General features: G+C 46.0%; 1 protein-coding gene across 2 annotated transcripts in view; it reads right to left on the bottom strand.

The window, feature by feature from the left end:
- Positions 1–24,091, bottom strand: part of LOC1272801 (protein roadkill) — a 77,945-nt gene extending 53,854 nt beyond the window's left edge. For both annotated transcript variants that reach the window (XM_061646952.1, XM_061646953.1), the window contains exon 1: positions 20,086–24,091. In XM_061646952.1, coding sequence (XP_061502936.1) covers positions 20,086–20,099 — 14 coding nt within the window. In that variant the 5' untranslated portion in view covers positions 20,100–24,091. The remainder of the gene's footprint in view (positions 1–20,085) is intronic.
- Between the last annotated feature and the right edge of the window lie 216 nt (positions 24,092–24,307).

Raw genomic sequence — 24,307 nt, 5'->3', positions numbered from 1 at the left:
ATAATTCGCATTAAGCGAAGATGATTGTTTACAGAGATTATCAAAAGGTAAGCAAATAGGAATCGTGCAGGAATTTTGATATCGTTTAGAAGAATTTGCCCAATATTTCTAACACAGCTTTAGATAGAATTTAGAATCATAGGGACAAAAAAATACCATTTTCTGCTTTCGCTTCCCTTTTATTACCTTCAAAACCCATTTTCCGGTCACTAAGGTAAGGACGTACGCTGAAGGAGCTGCTGCCCTACGCAGCTCCCGACGTGTGCGCATGAAAGGTTGATAAGACGTTTTGCGGGGTTTCTATTTTTTGCCCCTATTTCCAGCCTTTTCCAGGAAAGTTTCTACTCGCCCATAGCAAAGCGTTTGTGTGTGTGTGTGTGTGTGTGTGTGTGTGTGTGTGTGTGTGTGTTTCTTGCCTTTTCGCTTTGAAGACAGGATGATGGTTGCCATTAGCTACCGACCCAAAGTTCCCCCAGGCCAAAAACGTCCAGAGGGAGCAGAGCGGTTTTTCTGTAGCATCTGAATGACGTTCAATTTATCCTTGAACTGGCGTTGCTAGCTTTGTTGGCGCGCGCGCTGGTCTTGATGCCCTTCATCCCTTCGAGGAAGAGGGAAAATGTCCCTTCCATCCTCTGCTGGTGCTGCTGCCCTCGCCCTCGTGCAGTGACGCTATTATTGGGCGGAAAAAAGTTTGCTCCATGCCTTCACTGCTTTGCACAAGGGCGTGCAAAGCATCCGTAAGCGTTCTGAGGTACGGCGGTGCCGGATAAGGACATTATGCTAGATTCTTTTGGTTTCCTTTATGCTTTTTTATATTTTGCGTGTGTTTTTTTTTGCAAGCGAAACATGATACTTAACGACAAAAAGGAAGTCAGGGAAGCCACTAGGTGCTTGACAAAAGCCACAGTTGTGATTTAACTTTCGAAACACCTTCATAACGGGCGGAAAAAGAGTGACATTTGAGGAACAGTGTACGATTATCGCAACGGGAAAAAAATACATGGATGTACTGTTAAAAAAAAAAGCTTTTGGTGTACAATGCCTTTGCGCTTTTAAAACGATCAGTTTGAATTAAGGTTGGTATAATTTAAAAACACACACACACACAGCCACAATTGCTCGATAGCTTGTTTAAGCATTTGCACATAAAAATCTCGTCCGATTTATCACCCAGTACACACAGTATTGATCTAATGTGCGCTCTCGCACGAACATTGCGTACACCTAAGCGGGTGGTGGTAGAACATTGATAAAACACGCAGGAGTAAAAAAACCGCTCTCCCCACTCTTGTTTCCAATATTCTTGCCACAAATAGCAAAACGAAGTGGGGAACATTTTCCTAGAATTTGTGAAATTTCTACAGCTGCTGCTACTGTCGCTGACGACGTGAAAACTTTCCCATTTGCTTTCTCTCCCCATCCCGAGAGCAGCGGCAGCTAATGGATATAATGCTTTATTTTTTGCTGTCTCCCTACTCGAAGGACTTGCTGTGGGGTTTCGTGGCAAAAATCGGGTTGGTCGTTTCAGAAGTTTTGCTTGCTGGTTGAAATTTTGGAAGCAGAAAGAAGGGAAAAAAAAACAACGCACGAACGGAACAGCGCAGGATAGGAAACCCCGTTCGGTGATCCTTGAAGACTTTCGACTTCGTGTGCGGTTAAATAAACGATTGGCAGGAGCATATTTTATAGCCTCTTCTATAGCCATCTCGACAAAGGGACAGGAAACGAGAAGTGTCGGGCAGGTGTGGTTTCGGTTTCCACATAAGTTTTTGAGGATAAGTTTTTCCTCGTCCCGATTTTGATGCTTTGCGCGCTTCGGGGTGAACCGTGTTACGCTGTCTTGGGTTAGAATATTGTCAAAGTTTGGGTTTTTGATGTTGAAATATGTAAAAGGTCGGATTAATGCGAATAATAAATGTAACAGGAACATTATCGCAACTATTCTGAACCATTGAATCTGGTCAAACAGTCATATTTTATACGAATGAATGAATATGAAATATGTTGTATGAGAATTAGCATTATATAAACCTATTCTTTATCTTCCTTTGTGTCTAACATCTTTTACGCTCTCTCAAAATACAAACGAATCCGTCAAAATCTGTGCATGTTTGCAATAAAATTCGTTTCCCCTCGCATTTGAAAAAACTTTGCTTCCACTTTCCATCGACGTTGACGACTGCCGCCGTTTGTTGGATGCGATTGGAATAATTTTGCATAATCAACGAGTAGCGCAGCGATAGAGCGAGATTTGCAAAACTCGACCGCACATACACACACACACGCAGACATCCCCATAATAGAAGTGCAGTGCGTTCGCGCTTACCAGCCAACTGAATCAGAATAAACCCCCCTCCGGTCCAGATTGGCAAGTGGAGAATTAATTGACGAAGTTCGCAACAAACGGCGAGAAGACCGAGTTCTTAAAACTTGCAAAACATCTTGAAGCCTTTACAGTGAGCATCACAAACACAGCACACACTCTCACGCACACACACACATAGAAAAAGAGCAGACTGTGCGTTAGAGCCGTGGAAACTCGTACGTTGGACGGTGGTGGGGTGTGCTGCTGGGCAGTGCGATTTCGGCTGAGAGCACCGTTGCTGATAGAACAAACACATGCCGGAGAGCTCGGCTCTTGAAACCGTGGCCCAAAACCCATGGCCGCCCTGATAAATGGCGCTACGGTGGCTTCTTTCTTGGCCACTCGTGTCTTCGTTCAATTCCGTCTTTCTCGTCAGCAGCTCGCAACTTGTAAATCGTTCTGCTGCTCAAGGTTGTGCTCGGCGTCTGTGAATTTCGACCGGGGGTTCGATTTAGCAAACTTTTTCAACGGTGTCCACGCAGTCGCCGCTCAAGGTTGCAAACTGGCAGATTGGCGGCGGCGGCGGCGGCAGTGCGGTTGCGTATGATGGTTAGCAGCAAATTTATGATACGGCACACGAAAGCAACACAAGCAAACCATCATCACACCATCATCAACATCATTCTCGCACGATGGTGATGCATGCATGCGCGAGCAAACATGGGAATCGTTCGTTCTTCGTTCGTTCTACTGCCGGGGCAGCGTCTGGTCCGGTTTGGTGAACCGCATTATTTAGCGTCTTCTTGTTTTCATTACTCTTCTCCTGCTTGTGGTTTCGGTTGGCTGGGAGAGGGCTGCTGAATTTCTTTTTAACGCTTCCAGACAGTTATCATCATATCATTATTCAAACGATATGCGGCCTTGTTTTGAACGAGCAGGGTGCACAACCAAGGCGACCAAACATTGGCGTCCGCAGTTTTGCACCAATTTTGTTAGATTAAACATGTTCCCGGGAGTTACTATCGCTTATCGTTAAGAAAGTGGAAAGAACATTTTAAATGTTTTAAGCTGAAATCTTTGCAAAATAATAAAAATGTTACGAGAAAACTTTATCGGTGAACTAACACCATAAGGAATCCTTCGAAAATACAGAACAGCTCTTCCTCGCTTTAAACCCCGTTGACCCGTCCCTTGCGCCTCACATAACCAAACCATGGCCCCATTTCTTCCACATCATTCACATTTTTTCTCCCTTCAGGCGTAGCCCACGTTTAGTCAGTGGGTTCGAAACCGCTCGTCTAGCCGTCTGTTGCTATCTAATTTATGCCAACGATAGCAATAGACGAAGCGACCGTTTCACCGTGATCATGCGGAACCGTCCCAGACGAAGCGACTGATGTTGTTTCATGGTGGTGCGAAGGCAGAAAAAATCCTTTAAAACATTATTCATGCCGTTCGACACCGGCCGTTGGTAATCAATTAGCACACATGTTGCCTACCGCTGACCTAATGCTGCGGTCCTTTAACGTTGCATTGTAGACGTTGCCCACTGCGCAGGTTGAATCGCGACGCTTAGGGTCACGTAGTGCGGAATGCGACTACGAGACATGCGGATCATAGAGCGAAGCGTGATCGTTTGTTTTCTATCGCTTTTGCCTCATTCATCTCGTCGTTGGAGCTTACCTAAAGGAGAAAAGAGAACAAGAAGAATGACATGCGTTAGAAAAATCTGGGCCAGTGGGTAGTAGCAGCAGCAGCATAATCACAACATAAGTGGGTTGAATTGGAAAATGAACGAACCGATAGAACCGACGGTTGGGTTGCGTGTAACGGTAATTGGTTACGTTAATTGATTATGTTAATTTAGAGCGCTGTAACACACCCATTTAAGTCATTTAATAGGCATTTGAATGTTTATCGTAAGGGCCTCGCAGCTGATAAAATATCATTACTTTATTCCATGCCAAAGAGCAATACTTTGACAAAGTTCTCAAAGACAAAGAGGAATAACGATTATTGTTATGGTTTGTGAGTAATTAACAAAAGTGAAATGCGTTGAACTCAACCAATACCCTTTTTATTGAATTGCACATGAACATTTATTAAGATGTCACACACTCATTTGCTACACAACGCTTAGGGAAGAACCTAAAGAACATTAGCACGCACACTCTCGAACGTAAGACACACCCAAGGCACCACCGAATCATTCCCTAAACTGGAAGGCTAATCCTTTCATTGTTCGACTTCGCCAGTGTAGCGGAAGTAACAATAATAACGAAATTACTGCTCTTACGATAAGAGTTCATTTGGACGGATCACAGTTCAGCCGCTCGAATGGGTTGCGGTTGACGTTTCTTCCGACTGAATGTTGAATGCGGGATATCATGCCGTTATTTTCTGCTTGATCCTTCCGGAGAAGGGGGGTAAGCGATGTATAAAGCGCCCTTGCCTACAGTATGGGACATTTGGAAAACCGTATGCCATTACCGTCATCGACCCTCGTCGTACGTCGCGTGCAGTCTGTGGAAAAAGGCAAGGAGCCATTCGGTCGCTTATTCACTCTCAATTTGTTCTCAAAGTCGTACACCGATTTCCGGCCGTCCGGCCAACCCGACTCGGTAGGTTCCTTTCCCGGTTGCTCTAAATGTCTGCATGTGTGTGTGTTTTAGTTTGTTTGCTTTAACACATTTTACCACCGCTAGTGCTAGCGACAGACGTGTATTAAACCCTACAACGTACCACTCGTACCCTCGTACAGATCTCGTACAGCATAACCATTCGGTGGTCCGATGGGTACTCAAGATATCCGAAGGCGAACGGGCGAGCTTGGGCTGGCAGCGTACCCAAACCAACCGGAACAAAGATACTCCTCCTGGTGGTCCTAACGGGAATGGCTATGCACACATGCATACACACATCAGTCACGGATGTCCTTATGCAGTCCATTCTGGGTTAAGGCAATGAAACTTGAGCACATCGCCACATACTCGATCCGCCCGTAAAGGTGCATGCTCGAAGCATACACGAGTAGGTTCAGTTCGCTGCTTCGACGACTTGTTATAGCCCGGGTGGTCTTCCTGTTTCATTCGTATTATCCTAACAGTCTCCTTCTCTGTATAGCAACGGAAAACTTTTAATTCGTCTGCAATGGTTAGTCTTTCCCATGGTCGTCGTATTTGGAAATAAAATAATGGTTTGATTCGGGTTGTTTGCCGTTTCCGAGATTTATGTCAAATTGAAATAACATAAAATATAGAATAAACCATTCTGTACAGTAGGATACCAGATACTGAGAGGATAGATATGGCAAATGAAGACACTTTTTGCTTTATTATCTCGAGCTATACATAGAATGGAATGTGTACAATAATCCACAATTTCCAGCAATCCCAAGGATACATTCACTTCTATAAATGTGATGCTCAACAGTGCAATTCAAACACCTCCACTAGGATAACGAAGCTATCTCTCTCTCACACTCTCTCTCTATATCTTAAAATAGAACATTTCATTGTGCCTCGGGGCGATGTTTGTACGGCATCAGGAAAACACTCTTATAAAAGATAGCAGAGTATGTGGCGTGCCTTTGGCAAAGCATCATCCGGAACCAGTAAGGATAACTTGGCTGGCATGAGACCGGAGCCAAAGCGAAGCTGAACGTAATAAACAATATCATACTCAACGTATTGCAATGCCTCTCGTTCCTCCTTTCTACGCGAGCGACATAAATTGGTTTGTGTAAAGGGCTCCGGAACGAGGAACAAGACGAGCAGTAAGGTTAGTTCATGGGGTGAGGAGTCGCTCTTTTCTTCTTTCCAATTGCCAAGAATACCGTGGTGGAGGGACCCTGCGGAACGGTCGAGCGAAAACTATCAGCAACAGCAGCTGTGGCAAACTCTTTTCCACCAGCCCCAAATGCTTCGGGGTTCCGTGGCCGAGAATCAGTCCATAATTAATCGACTTGGTATTTCGTCGCCCATCGTACCCTATTGCCTGCCGTGTCTCCGCACACATTATAACGGACGCCCCAATTATAACAGCTTCCCCGTAAGGGGCTAAGCCGTATTTGAACGAGCTCGGGCAGAAGGATGCTCACTGTTGATCAATATGAAATATCGCACTCGCTTCGGATATGGGTTTTGAATGGAGGGGCAGATTTGTACGAGGGAAGTCGAGCATATAAAGGACGTCATAAAAGATTCTCTTTATGTGAATGCAAACGGACAACAAGAACACTGCCAACTCCTGCGCCACGGAGAAAAGGGAACCTGTAAGCGAGGGTGAGAGCTGCGGGGGAAAAGGAAATAAAAAGATCACACATAACAGGTCCGGTACGGTCGGTCGGAAAAGGAATCGAATTTATCTCTCCTTTATCCAACCCCAACGCCCCGGAAGTGGACTCCGATTTCCACCCTAAGGGGTTGTGCTGCGCAGGAGAACGTATCCCTTTCAATTCTGTTCTAGGCTTGTGCGAACCACTGCTGACAGTCGACAAAGCACAGAAAAAGGGCGCTCGTTTCATTTCCTTACTTTCAAACGACGATGGAATGGATGCCCAACGCCCTTTCGGTAAAAAAAGGATGCTTGTTGGCTGCGCAATATGTCGTGTTCACACACTACCAACGTAGTAGCATCGTTGGCCGGAAAGTAAAGCAAAACCGAAATTTAGCAAACATGAAAGTGCAGGAAACGGTTAATGGAGCAGGATTTAAGGATATAATGGGAACAGTATTTTAATTTCGTGTAAGATTTTCAGGGCCTGACTGGCAGATAGAGAAGCATTGGTGTGGGGAAAGCGAATATAGCGTACATTAGACAGAAAATGATACAAATTATCACACTTTTGATTGGACATTACATGATGATTAACACTTGAGAGGATGCTTTTGTATACAACATAATGAGTGTCCTTATAAGGGATTAAAACATAGGAATTTATTTTCAGAAGTAACATTATGTTCGGATCAAATCAATATTTCTGGTTTGATGTTACTTGTTTTATATTTTCTGACACTGAGAACTACCTGGTAAGCTTAAATTGGATGCCTCTATAAGGGTAAATTCTACACGAGTTTCTGTGGTATTGCCACAAATCTCAAGACATACCAACATCATCAAACATGAAAGATACTTCAACTCTAACCAAGCAACCAAAACAAAATCAATCCTGACAGTTTGATCCTGCATCAGGATAGCAGGAAGCAAAAGCAGAGAACGGCTCACCATCAGCAAACTCCGCACATCTCACTCCCAATCAACAGAAACAATGATCCCAAGAGTCGGAAAAACGTTCCATGGTGGAAGGTGTTTAACGGGACGAAATGGGGACGAAAATAAAACCGATACCCTTTGTCGGATGAAACCAACCAACCGTGTTGGGAGTGATGCTGTGTTTTTCCAATCTTATATCCCTATATTCCACCGTTTGCGAAGCTATTCGTTCTTCGTCAAATGCGTAAGGAATAGGGATACAAGTTTGGGTCCCCTGCTCCGCCACGTTTGCCGGGGAAGATGCTCGGTTGTAATGGTATTGATTTTTCGTTTGGGTAGATACAGCGGAGGCGAGGGTAATGGATGATAACCGAAATTCCAACGTGAAAGAGCTGGAAAATTGCTACCTTTACTTGCACGTTCAAAATGATCAGGGCGTTGAAGATACCAGGTTAGGCATGTACGACACTTCTGGTTTTGTATAACGTTAGATGGGGTGCTGACAGTAGACAAATAAAGGCTCTTCTTTCATGCAGGGAAAATTATAATGCTATTCTAAAATCGATTTTTACAAATTTTCTTATATCAAGGAGTTTCTAAACACACTTCTTTGTCGCTTATGTATTATGAATCGAGAGATGGCTCCTACGGGACGTCCTGATGAAGATGACAAACATTGATGGGAATAAACCTTACTGCTTCTAGCATTGCTTGAAGCTTATGTTGCTAGAGTTGTATCTAGCTTTTAGCAAGTACTTGAAATTGAGCATTCGTTGTCAGAAAAAGAGGATAGAAAATTATATTTAGAATGAGATGGAGCGGCACTCGACCGAAACTCCTGCGAAGTTATAAGATGCGCGTCGGAAACGTTTTTCTAGAGCTATAACCATGTTTGCCACAGTCGATGTCTTTTACTCTGCCACACTTGACAGCTCGGCATACCTCCTTGGCGTTCCTGTGCCAAAGCGTTGCAGCATAACAGCGAGGGCGTGTTCAGCGAAATCCCTGGCAAACATAGAAAATTGGAATTTTTCAACACTGTCTAATGGCCACAGTAAACGAGGGATAATGTGGCGCATTTTATTGAACGACGACGGCACCAAACCCACTCCAGGGAGAGGCTGTATGAGATGTAGAAGAGAAGCAAAGTTGGCTTGAAGCTTCACCGTACCAAGGGACTTCGTCTCATACTTTGGTGAGGTAAAGAAGAGAGAACCTGATGATGCGATGATGATTATAGGAAGGAATGAAAATGGATTAGAGTTTGACTTTGAGTACATCAAGCCCATCAATCTTACTTTGGAGGTTTGGATCTACTACACGGTAACAAAAACTCTCGCACTTTCAATGAATTCGCAATGGGACGATTTCTTTTAAAAGATAATATAAGAAATTTATTTATTGATTATTCAGTTTCGACAGCCAGACTATATTGTTAGCAGTAGACAAAATTCAACTTTCAAAATTCAAAAACTGAATTATGATGCAAATAACCTGCACCAAACGACCAAGATCAACAGGAAGCAAGGGATTTATGACAGCGCTATCGTCCAGTTCACGAACAAGGAAACGGTGCTTTCGTGGCAAAAATAACCCTTGCACAAATATCGCCGAAGGTGACAAGGCGAAACAAACCCAACCGGTGCCTCAAGGTTGCTGCATAAATGTCTAATTTATACCGCAAACCCCCCGAGCACAATCGCTCGAGAAGATTGAACCTGTTTCAGTGCGGCTTGGATTGATGCATACGCTAATGCAACTGGTCCGCCGACAAGCCCACAACAGCCCACCCCATCAGCTGTCGGCCGAGAAGGAAGCATTAGCGACAAACGAGCGAGTACAACGGGCAGCACACCGCAGATAAACCTCACACTTCACGGTCAATTCTGGGCGTGAAAACCGTTTGCCGTACAGCAGTGCGGTGGCAACTCTCCCGCGAGTGCCTGTTCTAAGTGGCTAAGTGATTTTTAGTACAACAAACGAAGAATGAGAGCTGAGTATTCTCGCTCGCGAGTTCCCATCGAAGGTGGCGAGAGTGGCTTTTGAAGTGGCGCTACGCGCGCGCGTTAGAAGAGAGAGAACCGAGTGTGAGCAAGTAATTGATTTGAGTGACTACGCCATTCCCACACAAACACACGTGCAGGGCAAGATAGCCATTGCTGTGGCATTTAAGACGATTACCAGCAGCTAACGGTTTGCCCAGGGGGACATGGGGACACGGCTTACCGGGTTGGAATCGGTTTCGATAGTCACCATCGCTGTACGATTAGTGTAGCAAGATAAATGAAAATGACCTTCAATCGTTCCGGGCAGAATGGAATAGAACGGAGAAAGAATACGGAGGAAGTGTGGTGGGAGTGTGGTAGAGTGACTCTTTGTAGTACACCACGGTGGGAGGGAGGGAGGGGAGGGCGGGTGGTGGAGTGAAAAGGGATGGTGGAACGGTGCGAGGTAGGAAACTGTTTGTAATAACCTTTCCCTGCCCGTTTGCACATTCCCCGATTCCACGGCAGCCCGAGTGACCTTAGCACGAGCGAGCGGGCGGCTTTTACGCGTGGCTTCCCGTTGTAACGCGAGCACACGCTAAATGGAGTGGACCTCGCCGCGTGTGGAGTTGTTTGCGTTGATTACAGCGCACTTTCGCTCGGTTTGGCGCCCTTTCGCTCAGTGTTTCTCAACGCGCGCGCTTAGCATTTGTGTAACCTCCGCGGCTTGGCACGGTGTTCCGTTATGTTTTAACATGCGGCTTTGGTTAGAATAACTTTTGAAGGATATTATATGTTTAATATTCTCCTAATGGTTTCGTTCCTTACAACGATTTTACATAAATTAGCTATCGATGATCGCTGGAAAAAGGTCAATTATGAGGGTGATATCATTAACAGACCAAAGATTATTCAGAATATCATTCATAAAATCAGCAATGCAAAATAAAATATTTGTACTTAATTATAATATAGTTGAGAGCATTTAACACACATCTTAACAATGATTCGACATAGATACTGTTTGCCTTTCAACGCTTACAACCTGACAAGCTAACTAAACCATCCGACGCAACAAAGCCATATTCATACTAATGCTTGTAGACCCCAACCCCCGTATACAACTCTCCGAACCTTTGATCTCCAACGAAAATGATGAAAGTATCCGCGTATCGGCGGTGATGGTATTTAGGTTTCTGAGTTTTCCTTTCCATGATTTCACGCTTCCACCGCTTGTATTGCTTTCACTAGTGTGTGCACTAGTGTGAATTGGATCGGGCCAGCGCCACGGTATACACACCCCTAACCAGCCTTCGCTAATAATGGCGTCGATTTGTTTTTCCACCTCACACGATCAAGCCCCGCAAGCGCCAATGTGACCCTGTTTGTAAGGTTGAATGTTTTGGATAGTGTGGCCTCGTTTAGGACCCGATACGTCCACATAGAGCGAGTGTGTGTGCGGTGTTTTTTTTGCCTCTGTTCGACTGGCTTTGCAGGGTACGGTTTTTGTACATTATACGGTGCACTCTGGCAGCTTTGTAGCAAGCGTACGCATACATTTCCCACAAACAAATAAGCAATAAACAATCGTACGACGATGGTGAAGGTGGTGTAAGGAAAGTGTGGTGGTTGAGTTTTCTTTATAAATCCAACGCTTGGTTAAAAATGTTAAACAAACACACCGTCACCGAAATGGGCACAGTTTAGGAAACGTTGGCGAACTTAACCCGATTATTTTACAGCTAGGCAGGGTCCAATTCCAAGCAAATGAGTTGCATGACGTGGAAATACAATTTGTTGATTTTTTTAAGAACACTTTTGAATATTTTTTTACAATTCAAATTGACATATTTTTCATTTAATGCCAAATTGACCATAAAGTCGATATTGACAATTTTTCCAACTATATTTCAATTCCATTGCCTAATCCAATGCGTATATCTTCCAACTAAAGCAAAGAATGATGAGATCATGATATTTACATTAGGTAGAGTGATTACTTTTGTATTAGAAATTTGCATACATAAATAAATGCAAAAATAGCTGATTAGCAATTAGAACAGTATTTAGCTTCCCTCTTTCTGCAACTGTAGCTATCTTCTTCCAATACAAAAAAAACCATCACGGATGACATTTGCCACAACGTGCCACAAAGGCAAAACGTGTGGCATGGCATTGATAAACGCGAAGGGCCATACCACGCCAGGGATGGAAATGGTAGGGTGAGGAGAGGGGCGACCGAGTGAATGCACGTGCGCTCATTTTTACGCCCTCCAAACCACGGCAAAGTGGGGTGCTGCTGTTGCACTGATGTTGGTTTGAAGGAGCGTGTGAAGATCACAAAATTCACGGCAGAGCGCGTGGTACCATGGTTAAGTGGGAGGGACAGAGATGCAGCTTAGTTCGAGGGATGGCAGCAAACAATCGGAAGACTTCACAATCGAGCGCACGAATGTAGTGAATGCGTGTGTGTGTGTGTGTGTGTGTGTGTGTGTGGGTGTGTAGTACTAACAACAAACCGGCGCACCGACCGCTGTGTTGGTGTAAGCTCAAGTCACACAACACTTACACGCTGCTCCGGACGGGCAAATGTGAGCTCCAAAGACACCGATGCTCACACGTGCGCGATCTGGCTTAGTGAGACGGCACGACGACGGACGGACAAGCGGGTGAAGAGAGCGGGCGGATAGCCAAGAAAGAGAACGAGATAGAAAAAACAAGAAAGAGAGAGAGAGAGAGAGAGAGAGAGAGAGAGAGATACAGCGAGCGAGAGAGGGCTTAGTGAACGCGGTCACGCGCGCGCGCTGCCTTTTTCATTGACACACTTTGACGAGCATTAAAGCGAGCCGCAAACGAAACCAATAAATGTTTGGCATCTGGTAGGGTTTCGTTCGCTGTTTAGTGGGAGGGGGAGTGTGGGGTGGATGAATTGAGGGAACCGGGTGACCACGATCGCATTTTGTGAAGGCGAATTATGCTGCGTGGCGTGCGCGCGCGCGTATGCCAGCACCGATGCTCGGCCCTCTCACCTTCACACTTTGACTTTCCATCGGTCCGGGGGTGGAAGCATTACCGTTCGTTTGTCTGCCATTGATCGATGAAGGTGAGCGTATTGTACACGCTGAATGAGCTATTGGTACAGTTCGTATGAAAGTAAGCAAAATAATAAGAAATGGATAATTTGCTCCACAGAGCAGTACTTCATTTTTTGCTGCAGAATTTATCAATTACAATTTTTCATTTATTATATTAAAGAAAAAAAAAATATATTTTTTTATTCCTGTTTGAAGGATATGCCAGTACACGCCACCCTCAGAAAATGATTAATAACGTGTTACGGCTCACTATAGCGAGCGTTACATCTCACCCTCTCTGGTTCGCCGTGAGGCGTGAGGATAGGCGAAAACCGGCCCACCCTCACCGAGAAGCCTATAGTGAGAACGATCACGGTGAGATATGGTCGCGAGCAGGCGTGCGTTCATTTACGAAATCGAATGAATGAACCGGCCCCGCCGACGGTTCGATACGGTGTGTGTAATAAGATCGTCACACGCATTGGTGAACTGGGTCGTGAGGCAAGACGTGGTGTGCGAACGCGGCGTTAAGCAGCGCTGCAATTGCAACCAGTAACTGCAGGCCCGGGACGGCGCGAGGTGCGGTATGTTGGGGTGCGGGTGGCGCACAGCCCCACATTGCATTATTGGGGTTAATATTTATAAATTTATGTCGACAGCTTCACGTTCTCAAGATTCGGTTCAGTTTCAGCGCCTCTCGCGCCGCACGGTTGATCTAGTTCAGCTGTAGGTGAACGTTTCGCACGTCTGTTTGCGTGTTTCTGTGTGTGTGTGTGTGTGTGTGTGTGTGTGTGTGTGTGTGTGTGTGTGTGTGTGTGTGTGTGTGTGTGTGTGTGTGTGTGTGTGTGTGTGTGTGTGTGTGTGTGTGTGTGTGTGTGTGTGTTGTGTGCTTTACTGCGTTTCCTGCTCATTACGATGCATTTTTACATTCCTGGGCAGTGGAGATGCTCGCAGAAAGCATATAAATAAGATATCGTTGAATTCAATAGATTTATCGATATGTAGATCACATTTAAGAGTTTTGCAAATACAAGATTACAAATTACAGCTTGCCAGAATAGCTCAAAGCTTCAAAGTTTATCAAGTTTGTTAGACAAGTCGCCCGACGAATATGGAAGAAACATTTCGGAAGGACTGAAAAGAAAGTTATATAAAAATTTAAAACATAGCGCAGACTCGGCATCCAAACACTGCAACACAGTAACGCTGGCGGCAACAATGATGATCATCAGTTGCCCGTTCACGCAACCACACTGCGCAAGGAAGACGCTTCACACCGAGGCCGTTGCGTGCGTGTGTTGCTGAGGAGGGAAGGGTCACACTTTTGGAAGGCCCCAATTTAATCCCACCGCCATTGGGACGGCATTCGGACGGGGATGAGCTAAGCCCAGCTCGGTCGCTTCTTCATTCGTTTCACCAAAAATTGACGCAAAATAGGAGCGTCCCCTCGCACGCCTGTGTGTGCGTGTGTGTGTTGCGGCCATCCGCTAAAGCCACGATTGTGTACCGAGAGTGAGAGTGTGCGTGTGTTCGGTTCCACGCCAAAAAGGAGGTCGCGACTGGCGGAACACAGTGGCGGGCCACTCGTCGTACTCGAACTCCGACGCCGTTTGGTGATGGAGCAATGCGCTCACCAGCACGCAGCAGCGCACAGCACAGCAGCAGCTTGTCGGCAGCTGCAATCGTGACACAGAAACAAAAAAAAAAAAGTAAAGCCAACCCCAAAGCCAGCTGGTGTTCGAGGCAAACCTCCAGCCCCGGGTCGATTGTCTGCAACCGAAGCCACTTGTCACATTCGATCCCGTTGACACACTGTGCTCCTCCTCCCCCTCCATCCTCTGCTGTGTTGATTCATTTTGAAGAAAGCCCTATTAAAACGATGGCACACACTCACACACACAGCCCGTGTCTGGCTGGGTGACGGGACCATCTCCGCAATGGAGGATGCCACATTAAAACGGTGGAAAGCATTTTCACTCGCCTTTCGCTGCGGCCTCTTATCGAAGGAGATCCGGCCGAGTCTAAAGGAGGTCACCCGCGCTGGGCGATGGTGTGTTGTGAAAGTTCACGTCTGCCGAACGGAGCCAGCCGAACGGAGCGGGGCCAGAGACTTTCGGAAAGCGGCCCGCGTCGTGCCACCGGCCAGATCAGCCCGGATCTGATAGTGAACGAAAAATGGAGCAAAAATAACACTTTTACACACCGAAGAGGCTGAAATTGAAACCTTACCAGTAGGGCATGCAGTGAATGTTGCATTGTTTTAAACAGACTTTCTAGCTGCTGCTGCAGTATTTTAGCAAACGTTAGGTCATTCTGAACAGCGCCACATCAAAGTGAGTGTAAAACAGTGGGCCAACCTTACTGGCAGAGCAAATGTTTACGCGCTCGTGTCGCAATACAACCTTTACTTTGTGGTTGGTAAGCGCCTCTATGGCATTGCATGCGCTTCGAATGCGCTCTTGGCGCTTTTGCATTCCTTCGGCGAGTCATCGTTGTATATACACAAACAGCAAACAGCTGTTCATCCTCGTTTATATTTGATCGTGCAGTAGTGATTGAATTGGTTACTAACCAGGGGGGCCATAAACGTAAGGTACAAAGAGGTATTCTTATCTGTCTTTTTTATTTTGCAATACATGTGCTTTACAGTGTCAATATGGTAAAAAAAAGTAGGACAAATCCAACGGTGGCTTTAAAACATTTCTTCTATTATAGGCAAAAATCCTCTAACATTTCTAATGCATCTCAAATTGAGCACAACAAACAACTTCCAAAAGAAACCATCAAATGGTTCAACAAATCGCCCTGTTTACGTGAAAATGTGTGCGCAAAGTGATTCATGTCACAACACAAGCAGTTAGTAGGAAATTAAACAAGCCCACGTCTGGACCCATTTTGATGATCATTTTGATAGCATGCCATGAAGCGATGCGATGATGCTCACACTTTGAACCACCCCAGCGTATCCCACTCCCCCATTTTACGGCATCCTTCGTGGGAGTCCCAGCTTGGACGAAAGATTTATTAACCACACACGCCTGAATGCACTTCAACCTGGGCAGCATCTTCGAACGGGAACTCCTACACAAGACGTACCTTGGAACCTGGACCCAAAAGAGGAGGAAGGGGGGGGGGGGGGGTTTGAAAGCTTATGCCAGCAATCGAGATGACATAAAGATCTTCCCTCTGTTATTCAGTGTCGGTAGGGAGGAGGACTGTTTGTGCCAGCCAGTGCAAACAAGCACCTCAGCAAAGGGATGGGGCGTCATTCTTATCAGTTAGCATCGCAACGCCAACGGCAAGCTTTGATTTGATCATGCGCTGAAAATTACCACGTAGCCAGGAATAACTTGAAAGCATCTGTAATAACTGGCTTGGACCGGAGGGCCGATGTAGCTTCTAGGTAACTATTTGCACTGGCACAGCAGCAAAAGCCGAAGAGGAAGAAATGTTTCTTCGTGAGTCTGTGAGCGCAAATGCAGGAGCAGGTGGGTATTGTTAAAATTACTACAGAGCAAATATGGGTTTAGGTGACAATGTGCGCACAAATGAATACAGCTGTAACCTCCAGATGCAGTTCAGGTTTGATCATATAGTTAAGTTATGCTTTAAACAATTCCATCAAGAGCTGACTGAATCACGAAACCCTTATGATTGCATTTGATAATACGGGCACTATCAAATCTTCCTAAGAGAAAATGAAAACTGGCGACATTCGAAAACAATTTGCGGCAAACGATTCGGCAGAAGAAAAAAAATCAGCTCCTCATGGCCGATAGTGACGAAGCTCATCCGGGCGGTAAGAATCTAACATAATCTGTCAATAAGTTTCAAGGACGATTCTAACGTAAGCAGAATCGTCACTAGTTACCGGGCAGCGAGCGGCCATATTCAGCCGCCTGCCGTCGTTGACATCATGCTTGTCTCTGTCTGTGCCTCGTGGAGTGGTAAGACGATCAGTATTGCGGTTTTTTGGCTATCATTAAGCCGGTTTCCGTCTCAACCGATTGGGTGGTTTGGTTGAGATTTATGAGCAGACGACGGGACAAACACGCCAGCACCGAAGCGAAACGTCATTCTTTTCCGCTGAGCTTGGATTTGGTTCTGTGCTTCTCAACAAGGAAGTTCTGCTCCGAAGGTCATATCTACACCAAGGCATGACACTGTCACCTGGCACTATACACACACGCATCGAACCGTTTAGGCAGTCGTATCGCGTAACGCTTGCGTAGGTGTTTCAGATTTTGGTTTGGAATGATGTCCACAAGTTAATTTTTATATAAAAATGGTTTGACTTTTTTCTTGCTACACGCATTTCAGTGTAATAAGTTTCTCCACGGGTAGCGAATTATATAAAAGTTGCATAAAGCACAATTTGGTCGCAATTTAATGAAGTAACCAATACCAACAAAAAAAAAACGAACGCTGCGTTAGGTGCGTGTTACAAATTGTAACACCTTTTCGGTTGCATAATTTAACGGCTCTTTCCCACACCCATTCCAAATCGGGGCCAAAAATGATCTTCCACGCGGGCCAAATCATGTCACAGCCAAGCGGGCCAAACCAACCATCGAGTGCGTTAAATAAGTGGACTGAAATGAATGGCACGAGCAATAAAAGATGTTTTTCTTTCTGCTTTGTTTTTGGCACGAGCACCAACCGAAGGCCTCTCGGGGGAACTATGTTTTTTTTTTTTGGTTTGCTACAGGTAATTTAAATCATGCTGCCTAGCCCTGGCTGTGTGAGGACAGTAGGTGCGAAGGATGAGAACAAAATTGTGCTGCCGGTAATTAATTATGCTACCCGTACCGTCCTCACGCGGAGCGTCGGACATTGCGCGCGGGACGTGTGTGGTGTTGAAGGTGCCGCCACAAGAGGAACCGACAAGTGAAGCGAATGTTGAATTAGCAGAGCTCGTACACACGGGCGTGCAGAACATAGTGGAAGTGAAACGTTTGCAGTGAGCAACAAACGAAAAATAAAAATAATAAAATAAGCAGGCACAAAATAAAAACGGACCGTAGCGGAAGGGGAACTATAAATATTGGCCAACCGCTGCCGCTCCACCATAGCCACCACCACTAGCAGGGCACACTACACACACACACACACACACCGACACGCACACCAACCAGATGGGCCAGTTGACCCCGTGGATAAAGTATGTCACCATCGCCAGAGCAGCGAGAAAATGCTGACGACGCTCGGGCAAATGTGTTGGGGACGGAGTCAAGTAACGAGGAAATCAGTCCATGGTCAATTGGGCAGCACTGGGCAGCACCTTCGCCCCAGAGAGGCAGCACCGAAATGTTGGCCGCCTAAAAAAGAATGGAACGCGTATTTTGAATCTGTTAATGTGTGTGTGTGTGTCGATGTCGAGATACCTTGGTTTTGTCTTTTCCAACGTTCGAGGCCGTTACGATAAAGCCTAGATCGTCTCCGGCGGCAGGTTGTGAAGGTATCTCACTCCAACGCTTGATATTCACTGTGGTAGGGGTGAGTGGCAACGAGGAGGGGGCGTGAAGCTGAAGATGACACTGATAAAAAATGTGTCAATGAAAAAAAAGCTACTACCTAAGCTGAAAATGTACAGTGTATCGTACAGCAGTCGTTGACAAACATTCATCACAAAAATAGACACAATGATCCAACATGATTCCTGTAAGAAAAATCGACGTTGCACAACCGAGTCATTTCAGCGAATTTGTAGACTTTGATTTTGCATTTAAAAAAAAGCATCAAAACTGCGCATTTTCAATTACGCCACAGTTTTAATCGTTGTGTGATAGCTTCTGTATTTTTTGTTGTTTCTTAACAAAAACAGGCTGTACCGAAATGGAAACACACTCAAACAAACAAAAAAAACTTATCAAATCGCTTATCGCTCGATTCACTGCAGCGCCCTATTTGTGGGGCCCGTTTTTCGCTCCCCTGCCTATGGATTCATGAATGTAAACATTCACTCTGCACCAATACCACCACCATCACACCAGCACCGCTTTCATTCCACTTCCCTCCGCAAGCATTTAAAAGCAGAAATTGCAATGCGGTTAATGAATAATGGAAGCAGACCGTCTCGCCTTCGGTCTACTTGCCGGGAAGGTGGTGCCCGTCAGCTTAGTAGCCGCCGGCACGCCGCGAATGCAAAGAAAGTCGGCTGGCCATTGGCGAATCCTGGTGCCTGAATGCTGTTTTGATACGCATTTGAAATGGTTGAATGTTTCAAAGTTTTGCATCCACCGCCTAACGATGGAACCGATCAGATCAAACGTCCTTTTGTGCATATTCTTCCCCCATTCGAGGTTCTAGTCGCCGCGATCACAATGGCAAGGTGTGAGAGAACGTAAAGGATGCAACCCCAATTGCCCCACCGGTCAAAGTACGTTCTGGCGTCCCGTGGGAGGTCGTCCGAAGTTGCAGACCCCCTCCCCAAGCTCCTCCCGTTTTGGCGGTCGTTTCGAGGACGTAGCTCATGCATATGTATTCCTCACCAGTTTCATGCCGAAGGATGATGCACCAGTGGAGGATTTCACTCTCCACCGAAGGAGGACGGCACACATCAATATTTTGCATGCGCATTTGAAATGGAAAGTCGATACACATCAATCCGGTACGACGAAACAGAAACGAACAATCGTTACATAGGGAAGCACTTTGGTCGGGCGGTGGATATTGTTTTAGATGACAGATTCAGCATATGCATCGTTGATATGGGCCATAGCCGGTTTGTAGGAGTTAAACCCAAGACAGTATTGCGATTTTGAAAAAAAAATGGTTACCCGTAACTTATCACCTGATAAAAAAATTTCCGTTTTGATCAAAAATTAAACAACAATGCTTACAAAGTTTTGGTCGTAAAAGTTTTATTTAAACAGCTTAAGTAACATAACTTAAATAACTTTGATGTATGAGGTTGTCTATTCAGATTTATTACCAATTCGCAAAATTGCAACAAATTGTTGAAAACAAAGATTATTTAGACGTTATATCGAACACTCACATGCACACCCTATCCATACATATCCAAAAATTATAGGCTAATACAATGCATAAATCAGGATGCAGAATAAATTAGATACTCTTAGAAGCATCTTATTTGAACAGATCCTCTAAAGGTCCGCTCACCTAGTCTAGAAGTCAAAACTGTAAAGAAGTTAAGCTAAGTTAGGTCCTCAAAGTTGATCAAATTGGATTGCCAGATGAGCCGACTAGTCGATTAATAAGGTTCACATTAGTGAGAGCTTTATCACCAGCGCGCTAAAAGTATCATTTCTCGTGCCAAAAAGTCAAGAAAGTGTGACAATCTTATGAGAATCCCCGAAAACTCCTGTATAAGCGTTCTAATAGCAAATCCAATTGGAATCAATTGGAAAGAAACACGAGCTTTGATGTTGATGAGAGAGCGCGAAGGAGAAAAAGCTTCAGCGAGCTTTCGAACCGTTGTGTGCCCCACCACCTGAAGAAACGCTCCAAAGTTGGGCGCAAGTAGCGCAGTCCGGAAACTTACCTGGCTAGAGCCATCCTAACATGAGAGAGCCCACCGAGTGGCAATGCTAAGGTATCCACGGTGAATGATTTTGTTGTACCGGCGGGCCACAAGAAAAATGGGAGGAATGTAGCGCCCGCTTGCGCGCTCGATGCGGGCCAGGGAACGGAGTGGCAAGGGCTCGAGGAAGAAGCAGAACAAAGAGAGGGATCAGCTTACTGTGTTCCCTCCCCTTTAGCTCCTTTCTATAATCCTGTTGCCCGTTAGCGCAATGGTGAACGCGCTTTAGCCTTGCTCGAATTTTGACGCTGGAATCGGCACACAAACACACGCGCACGCACGCACGCACGCGCACTACACAGGTACTCGCGGTGAGACTACTACTTTCGCAGCCCTCACGCGGCGTTTCGGGCTCGCGAACACCTTCACTAGCTTTGGTCACGAGCAGGCTCACACCAAAAGCTCACTCTCATGTAAGCTCGACGGGTAAGCGACCCTGACACGGAACCGCACGCACGCACGCACGATCAGCAGCGATGGGATAGCGCCTCCTTTTGCTGCGCTTCTTCCTTATCCACTTACACGAATGCAACTTTTTCTTTCTTCTCTACTTGTTCTACCTGTTTTGTTATTTATTTTACACTTTAGCTGACTTCACTTCAGCTCGCACAAGTAACAACTCACACGCGAAGAATCACGCGCGCACAGATTCGCTTGCTTATGCTTGGTGGGGTTGATGCTTAATTATGAGTGCTGCTTGTTGGGAAGGAGTGAAAGGAAAATAATATGCGTTACTACACACTGCGGAGAGAGATGGTGCTGAAGGAGAAGAATGCAACACACATACGCAAAACGCACACAAACACACATAAACAATCCTCATCATCATCACAATTCAAGGCACACACATTCGCGGGGTGGCGAAATGACTGCAGTACACTCTTATTTTGTCACAATTTTGGGGTTATGTTATGATGTGTTGCTTCTCCCTCAATGCATCACAATGCATCCCCCCTTAAAACACACACACATACAAATACAGCAACACGCTTAAAAGTTGCGCATTTGATGCGCAAACGTTTCACATTTTGTAAGGTAAACACACACACACACACACACACACACACATCAACACTCGGTTTGGCTTTCTCTGTCGCTCTTTTGCTTTGGTTCTTTCTCTCTTTCTCTCTGTCTCTGTGGCACAACTTTAGTGTTTTCAATTCGCTTTTTTATTATTTTGGGGTGGAGGTGGGCAAGATTTCACTTGCCAGTGTTTCCTCCGACATTGGGCATCTCTCAATCGTGTTGCTCTATCTCGCTTTTGCGCCCATTTTCGACTACTACAACTACTCAGCTTTCCCCTTTTCTCGCTCTTGAGCTGGGGCTCGTGTGACTCGTAACCTATTTGATGTACTCATTTTTTCCATTTTTTCTCTTTCTTCAATATCCAGCACCGGCTAGCATCTCACTTTCACATAACATTTTTTGTTTTAGGTCTGCGTTTGCTTGCAGCGCGCGCGTAACATTTTCCAAGTGTTTTCTCTGGCTTAATTATTTTTGAGCATGCGGAGTTTGCAGTTTTTCCTGGGGCGTTTTCACCGCAGCACCCTAGCAAGCGCAATGCTTTCTCCACACGGCGCTGTAGAGGAAAGTTTTCCTCATTTTCGCATGAAATAAGTGACAAGGAAGCCAGTAAGGATGAAGGAAAACATACGACACTGGTCCAGGATGACTCTAACTAAACAAAAATGGCTGAAATGATTGTATCCTTTTACCCTTTTGTACACATCAACTTGTACCGAAGCTGATCGAGACACACTGTGCCATTGCACGACTTGCACAACCAAACGGAGCCAAACACACGTTTTCCTCCATACAGCGCGTGAAATACCAAGCGCCAACTCTTACATACACGTTTTCAGGTGGGCCTTCGGTTACTTTCCCTCGAAGTCGCTTGTTGCTCTGTGTGGCCCACACTCTATTGGCATTCGTTGTGCCAATTGTTTACCAACACCATCGCAACCACACATTGCTATTGCTTTTCACCTTGGTCAGATTTCAGTGGCTGCACTCACACCGACATACATACACATAGTAGACATAGCTTTCCAATGACGTTCAGTTTAACAGACACGACAATCGGTAGAAGCTCAGCCAGAAGGGGATGTTGTATTTAATGATTATGAAAGGATAGGCAAAACCTAACCTATTATAGAGACATGTGTTCACTCATAATCATGGTTTGACATTACAATTTACGATTAATTGGAACGGAAAAGGAATAAAGGGAAAGATATTCATCTCTTCTCACTAGTCTATCTCACGCAGCCTATCTCACACACCGCTTCACGATCCAACAAAGATTGTGCTTGAAATGGGGTCCAAATTGAACCACAGCTTTTTGGTACTGAAGCCTTCCTATCGTCACTTAGCTCACTTAGTTTACTACCACACTCATCTATCCCTGTGCCAGGTGACATTTGCGTCCTGTTCGACTTTCCCGTCAAAGCGTTCGTTGAGCGAGTGTGTGTGCGTGTGCATCGTTTCGTTTCAGTTTCGGCCGCTTATCGCGTGCAACAGCTGCGACGACACAAAGGGATGTTTTATGTTCCATTGCACAACCTACCCGCCGCTCCGCTGCTTGCATAACAAACCGAATCGCTCACCGAAAGCCTTCCCCCAGAGTTGTTAGGTTAGGAATTCGGAGACCCACCACTATGCGGCTCTCTCGCGCTGGCTGTGTAGTTTAGTGGATTGATCGACGCGTACATACGCGCGAGCGCGCGCACTTGACACACTTGCACGCGCATGAGATTGTGAGCGGCGGACACAGCACACACATATGCACCTCAAAAGGCAATCCTACAGCGCGGGGCCACAAACACCAGACAATCGGCCCAGAACAGTAAAGGGCATACACTTAGTAAAGCACACACACACGCACACGTTGCTGGTGCAGTAATCGTCGGATCGAGTCAAGGTTAGTATATAAAGGCCTGAAGCACGTTCGTTGTGTGGTTCTCGATGCCGGCACGACAATGGTACACCGCTTCAGTGTAGTACACGTGTAAAAGAGCGAGAGAGAGAGAGAAAGAGAGAAGGAGAGAGCGAGAGATAGAGCACGACCCCGTTTATTTGCCACTTGATTGCATCGTTTGCGACGATATGTCAGGTGCGGAGAGTGGCTGCACGTGTGCATCTATAAACCTTGGGCTTCGGATCCGTCCGCACTACAGAAGAGAGCAGAAACCTTGAGCACACAAACACACACACTCACACAACACAAACACACTAAGAGCCAGAGCTATCTCGTTGGGAATTCGTTTTGTGTGTTATCTTTGCCTTATTCCCTCCTTTGAAAAGTGGACATTTTATTGGAGATACGCAATCACACACACTGCAAAGCATGCAAGGCATTACCGAACAATGATCGTACACATTCAGGGTTTTGGAGCTTCACTGTTTGCGCACAGCTTCACAGGCGCCTGCTGACATGCTGCACGCGGCGAACCGGTACGGAAAAGAAGGGAATGCACTCTGCACTATGATCCCGACGCGCACACAAATCGCACACAAATCGCACACACTGCTGAAACAAAGCGGGGCTGCCCAGGGTTGCTTGCGTACCGTAATCCTTGCCAGTGCAGGCTGTGCACGTGTGTGCATCCGAAGCCGCGGGAAACAACGTCGCGATAGCGTCGTCGTGTCACGGCACAACAAAAACGTGACAAAAACACTGTGCCGATCTTTCACGCAGGCAGGCAAACACAAAACGGCAGATAACGAGCACGAACTGCAGGGCACTGTGTATAGCGCGCGGGCACTCTATAGTGGACAGTGGCACACACCTCTTTACCGTACATGCAGCGAACGTCGACTAAAGAAGGGGAGGAACGTCGACTCTAGTGCGCCATCGTTACCATCGCCTAGCCGGGCAGTCGAACGGGCCCGCGCCAGCACACACAGCCACAGCTGTGGGGCCCACGGATACACACACTCACACACAATCATCGCAGCACGACTCTCCATTTTGCTCGCACGTCTTTCTACCTCGCTCTCGCCTGCTAACGAACGCGCGCGCGGCCCCAACGGGGCAGCGAGAAGCGATGGCCACCGTGCTTGCTCACTCGCTCTCACCTTCAGCGTTCGATCTCGGCTTAACAAGTTGACCGACATTACTCATGGTGAGAGCAGGAGAGAGAACGAAAAACGAAAACGAGAGAATTAAGTGACAGCATGCGTC

This window comes from Anopheles gambiae, chromosome 2 (genome assembly GCF_943734735.2).
Source record: "Anopheles gambiae chromosome 2, idAnoGambNW_F1_1, whole genome shotgun sequence".
Classification (NCBI taxonomy): domain Eukaryota; kingdom Metazoa; phylum Arthropoda; class Insecta; order Diptera; family Culicidae; genus Anopheles; species Anopheles gambiae.
Note: the sequence above shows the minus strand (reverse complement) of the source record. Positions and strands in the feature narration are given on the sequence as shown.